The sequence below is a fragment of the Gavialis gangeticus genome, unplaced genomic scaffold (genome assembly GCF_001723915.1).
Source record: "Gavialis gangeticus isolate Ggan-Ray unplaced genomic scaffold, GavGan_comp1, whole genome shotgun sequence".
NCBI classification, from domain to species: domain Eukaryota; kingdom Metazoa; phylum Chordata; order Crocodylia; family Gavialidae; genus Gavialis; species Gavialis gangeticus.
This window is the reverse complement of record NW_017729000.1, coordinates 15,865,291-15,871,046: the sequence shown is the minus strand read 5'-3', so window position 1 is coordinate 15,871,046 and position 5,756 is coordinate 15,865,291. Positions and strand designations below refer to the sequence as shown.

Genomic DNA, 5,756 nt, shown 5'->3' with positions numbered 1-5,756 from the left:
ACTGTTGCCACTGTGTACCTTAGTGGTTGGTGACTGGTTCTGGGCTCTTGTGTGTAGTTGTCCGGGCGACGTCCCCGTGCACTTGGAAGGGAGGGAGGCTGCCTTTTCCCTGATGGGAGCAGAGACGCATTTTCTCAAAGGGACTAAAACCACAAGAACGTTTGTGACTCTTTAACTGATCAGTGTCAGTGCAACACAACTGTGTGTCATGAGGCCACTGTCAGTCCTTGGTGACAGGCTTTGGAGCTGGGTGATGGCTCCCGTCATGCTGGACTAGCATCCTCTGAGGGACTGGGACTTCATGCTTGTGCGTACTTATTCAGACTGGCGTAGCAGAGTCAAATGGGGAGGGAACAGCCAATTCTGCTGGAGGCTTTTGCGCTTCTTCTTGCCTTTGATTTACCATATTTACTTGCATAATAGTCATTTCCCCTCTGTCAACCCAGCCTTGCTGCCAAGAACTAGGGGGAAGCCATTACCTGTACCCTAGACTAGAGCAAGACTGAGGCACTATTGGCGCTAAACAAAAGGTGCAGTTCTGTGTTTGAATGTCCGTGTGTCCTTCCCCATCCTGCACAGTCTTTACCAAGGAGACCAGATGTGGAGCAGAGTGACTGTGCGGACTCCAGGGTGCTGTTCCTGCGCGGGGGCACTCCACTCTTCAATGGCTTGGTTCTTTTATTCGGAATCATCTTCTGAATCTGTTTCTTTGGAAATGTGGGTTGAGCCATTGCACAGGTTATTAATTCTTCAAAATTTTAAGGCAGTCTTCAGGGGTGCAGCCATCATACGAGAATGGCTGTGATGCAAGTAAATATGGTATTACGGGAGACTGTCTTACTACTTTGATACTCCTCAAAAGCTTATTGTATTTTCTTTTTAAACAAAGTTTCCGGTAAAGGTGACCAGTTTCCTTTTTTCCATTTGCGGGGGAAGGGGACAGATGGAATTGCAAGGTGTGTGCGTGGGGGAGACAGGAACAGGAACAGCGGAGCCTGGCCTGGTCGCAGATGGTGAGGCCGGAGGGTTCATTTGCCTTTTGGTGTAATGCACACCCCTGCAGCGCGATTGAACAAAGCTGTTTACGGCAAAGCCAAAGGGAAACAGCCTGAAGAAGCTGCAGAGTAGCTTTACGTGATTTGGGGCAGGAGCCTTTGGAGCACAGGAGGGGAGCAGGGGCAGTGGCAGGTAATGTGTGAAGATGTTTTTCTGTTTTTTATTCTCTGCAAACTGAACTCGGTAGCTTTTTGCTCCGGTTTATTTTTCCCTGCCAAACTGGCTCAGCATTTGGAGCCGCTTGTCTCTTTAAGATAATTCCTTGTTAAGATCAGATTTTTCCTCCTGATGCCTGGCTATAATTACCAGTGTGTCTGGAATGTGGCATATCGAAACATTGCAACCCCCTTTGCAGGCAGGGCTAGATTGCTGCAGAGACCTGCTCTGCCTCCAGTATGATGGTAACGTATCTTGTAACATTCACTCCCCAGCCCTTATGCCTCCAGCTCTCTCCTGGCTTCTGCTGACCTGCCTCCTTCTCTTTAACAGACTGAAGAGAAGCGGAATCTCTCCCTGGGGGGCCATGTTGGATTTGATAGTCTTCCCGATCAGCTTGTCAGCAAGTCTGTCTCTCAAGGCTTCAGCTTCAACATCCTCTGTGTGGGTAAGCAAAGCGCAGCGCAATGGGAAGTTCTTGGAAATAGTAGGAGCAAACCCTAAAGCAACTTATCCTGGAATGACGGGGGGGTTCACAGACTGTCTGTTTTGTCTGTAGAATATCAGCAGGCACATCCTGGAGTTAGGACCAGAATGAATCCTGTTCCCTGCTCTCTGCCATGTCTGCACTCCCTGCCCAGACATGCCATGTTGCCCTGTACCAGAAGCAGTTGGCCACACTCTGCGCAAGCTGCCTCATTTATTCACACTTAGCTTCCCTGAAAATTAGCAATTGAAACTTGGGGTGCCTCTTGCACAAGGAAACTGATTCCAAACAGTTGGGATACAAGGAAAACATCATTTTTCTTTCTTTCTGCTATTCCTAGACAAGGTACATGTCTTATTTGCAGGGTTGTCATGCAAATAATATGCTCTACTGCAAGTCAGAGTTATTAGCTGACCAGCAGCACTGGGCAGACACAGTAGTACGGCTTCTGGGTCAGGAGGCACAGAGCATTGTGGTCCATTTGCTGTCAAGTTGCAACTTGGGCAGGTCGTGTTGGTCTGCATTTCAAAGGCACCCACTCATTTTGGAGGCCAGCTAGAGCTGACAGCTTTAGCAAGGCAGCTTCACATAGGGCAGCAAAGGCTGCCGTTGAGGGCTGACTGCAACGGTGTGATTAGTTGCTGCCATGGCAAGTGGCTATTTTTGTGCCTCCTGACAAAGGCAGTGCCAAGGGCTACTGCCCAAGTCACCCCCCCCCCTTAGTCATCTTCCTTTGGGCCTTCTCATTAAAAGATAAGTCTCGTGCAGCTCCAGCCAGAGGACCTTGAATTTTTAGTTAAGGTTGCAGCAGCTCATACTGGTTTTTTTAGCTCTGGAGACTCCTGATTAATTCCCCAGGGCTTCTGCCAAAGTGGCAGCGATTATAATAGCTCCTTAGAGTCCTGACTTCTATTAACAAAACACCACGCTCCATTTCTTAATGTTGGAAACTGTTCCTTTGCATAAGTATCATTAACACAACTGCTTTTTCTGTTAAAAAATATTTTGCATGGCTAGATTTTTTTTTTGTTTTTTTCAAAACATTGTGTCAAAATATGATCTTTTAGCAGGGTTTTCAACTAATTTCTTGCCTCAGAATGTTGTTTTTTGTTTCTTTTTGTCTTTTTTGGTCTAACTTCCTGGTTCAAAATGTCTTGTTCCTTTTTAAAATTTAAGAGGAGTGGAGTAAGACATTAACGTTGTCAAATTCAAAACACTGTTCTATAACTGTGGAAATGAAATGTTTCAATTGACCTGAACCAAAACTGTTTTGGGTTGTTGATTCACAAAAATGTAATTGAATGATGGTGCCTATTTGAGATGTGGGCAGGAGGCAGGTTAAAGGAGGGGAAGAGCTTGGGCATGAGAGGCAGGGCAGAGCCTGAGATTTTGAAAATCTTTCTAGGACTTCCCTACAAAGGGGAGAAGCATTTCCCTCTTACCTCTACATGTAGATTGTTCTGAATATTGCTTTATCTGGAGTGTGCAGTGGACTCTTATTCTTACCTTGATCCCAACTGCTTCAGTATTCCTAGCCACACTTCATATTTAGCCCACAAAGAAACAGTATTGCTTGTTTCTGGAGTTTAACTTCAACTCCAGACCTGGTTCTGGGCTTTATAGAAGTGTTCCTTAAAAGTTTGCCAGCAGCAGGAGACAGTGCAATTGTACTAGATGCATTTATTTCCCTGGGTGGGGGTGGGATCTGATGGTCCCTTCTGACCTTAAACCTCTTTGAAATAGTGAAAGAGATCTTTGAACTCTTGGAAAAAGGAGAAAATCCAAACCACTGCCCTTGACTGCATTTGCATATCCATGCTCTTTGCCATGCCCCAAACTGGGCTGCATGTGAAGGGTCGGTTTGGTTCCTGTCAACAGGTGAGTATATTGGTATTGAGTGTTTTGAGTGAGTTTCCTGTAGGGTGAACATGGCTCATCATTCTGTCCCAATCTCCTTTCTGTGCCCTTATCCATTGCTGGTAGAACCAGGGATTTGGCTCTTCATCCCTTTACTTACAGTACTCCTCTTCCAAGCTGTATTAACTCTTCAGTGTAGGAGCAGAAAGGTTTTGCCCCCCACTATGCTTAAAATAAAACCCTGGTAATCAGCGTGCTGCCTCACTAGACCCCACAGCTTGCTAGTCATCTTACTCTCCCACTTCTTAGCTGATGAGTGTTCTAGACATTGTACGAGTTCTAGGGCATTGGAATAGGAAGGGCTGTGCTGCACACAGTTGAAATGATAGCTTTGTAAAGCTACAAGGGCTATGTGGCTTGTATGGTGTTGCCTTGTTTCTGGGCAGCACAGGGAAGCCAGCCTAGGAGGACAGGCCCTCTTACCCACCTCCTGTCCGTGACCCCAGATGGTAATCAGAAGGCCACTTCCTCCTGCTGTTTCTTTGTACATCTTGGCCCACCAGAGCCCCCTCCCCACTTGTCATATATTATGAATTGAGGTCCTTTGGAGGCTGATCTGGCAAGTGTCAGATTAATTTACATATACAGGCCATCAGTTCAAAGCCTTCTCTGCCTCCAAGCTGTCTGGTTAGCGAGGTATTTTGAGAGGGAACCTAATCCTTGATGCGTTTCTGAGGTTTTATTATGACTCTACCAGGAACATTTTCCTAATGTCCCCTACATCTATTCCCTCAGTAATGTGGGCCCCTTCCTACCTCATTTCTGCATTGTCTCTGTTTGACTTCACACTCTCTGCCTCTGCTTAGCTGAAGCACTCAGCTTGACAGAAATGGATGCTGCATTGGGGCACGAGGGTGACCCCAAACTGACAGATCCCTGCCAATTTGCTCCTGGGCAGTGCTTTGCCAAGGCTGTATGGCAAGGTGGCACTTGCTGTGGCCTCTGCGCAGCACTGTCTTGTGCTAAGCATATGATATTGGTTTAACTGCACTCACCCCAAACCGATACATCCTCATCTTGTTTTGCCTTTGCTGTAGATCTTACAAAACAGCTTTTGAGGTTGACTCAGGACAACCAAGAAGCCTTGGGGGAGACAAAGTGACTAAGAGAAACTCCATAAATCAGGAGAGATGGAGAAAGCCATCTCCTTAGATGCTCCTTGTTGCCCTGAGGGGTCAGGCCAACTCTCAGGATCTCAATATTGTTCTGTTAGACAGGAGGGAGTGACACAATTGCACATATACAGACACCCAAATCAATTCGGTGCCCGCGTGCGCGCGCGCGCGCACACGCACGCACACACACACGCGCGCACACATATAAAACCAGCCTAGGCACATGCATACCTATCACCAATTCAAGCACATACACTATACACCCCAAAAGTTAGACAAAAATCAATTGTCCATACCTGCACACTCAGTACACCTACACAGATCACTAATTCGTATATCATGCACACTAATTCGTATATCATACACATTAGCAACCTTGCGTAACCCTGGGGCCACTTGACCTTAAGCAAACCCAAGCCTCAGTTCCTCAGCCAGCTTCTCTCTAGTCCACCGGTTCTAATCCCAGTTCTGGCAACTTTCACTTCCTACGCTTTAACTCTCTCTCTCGCCTTAACCATCCCTCAAGTATCCCAGGTATCCCAAGCACACACATATATCATCCAAGTTACGAACTTACCTGTATGTGTAGGTGGGTTGTATGCATGTGAACTGGTAAGAGTGTGTGTGTGTGTGTGTGTGTGTGTGTGTGTGTGTACACACACACACACACACATACAGGTAAGTTCGTAACTTGGATGGTATGGTATATGTGTGTGCTTGGGGTACCTGGGATACTTGAGGGATGGTTAAGGCGAGAGAGAGAGTTAAAGCGTAGGAAGTGAAAGTTGCCAGAACTGGGATTAGAACCGGTGGACTAGAGAGAAGCTGGCTGAGGAACTGAGGCTTGGGTTTGCTTAAGGTCAAGTGGCCCCAGGGTTACGCAAGGTTGCTAATGTGTATGATATACGAATTAGTGTGCATGATATACGAATTAGTGATCTGTGTAGGTGTACTGAGTGTGCAGGTATGGACAATTGATTTTTGTCTAACTTTTGGGGTGTATAGTGTATGTGCTTGAATTGGTG

General features: G+C 46.5%; 1 protein-coding gene across 6 annotated transcripts in view; it reads left to right on the top strand.

The window, feature by feature from the left end:
• Positions 1–5,756, top strand: part of SEPT8 (septin 8) — a 77,904-nt gene that overhangs the window by 27,500 nt on the left and 44,648 nt on the right. Inside the window, exons 1-2 of one of the 6 annotated variants that reach the window (XM_019506336.1) lie at positions 1,359–1,457; positions 1,546–1,660. In XM_019506336.1, coding sequence (XP_019361881.1) covers positions 1,452–1,457; positions 1,546–1,660 — 121 coding nt within the window. In that variant the 5' untranslated portion in view covers positions 1,359–1,451. Of the gene's footprint in view, positions 1–1,358; positions 1,458–1,545; positions 1,661–5,756 lie in introns of those variants that run through there. The other 5 variants (XM_019506335.1, XM_019506339.1, XM_019506338.1 and 2 more) reach the window with 5 other exon arrangements.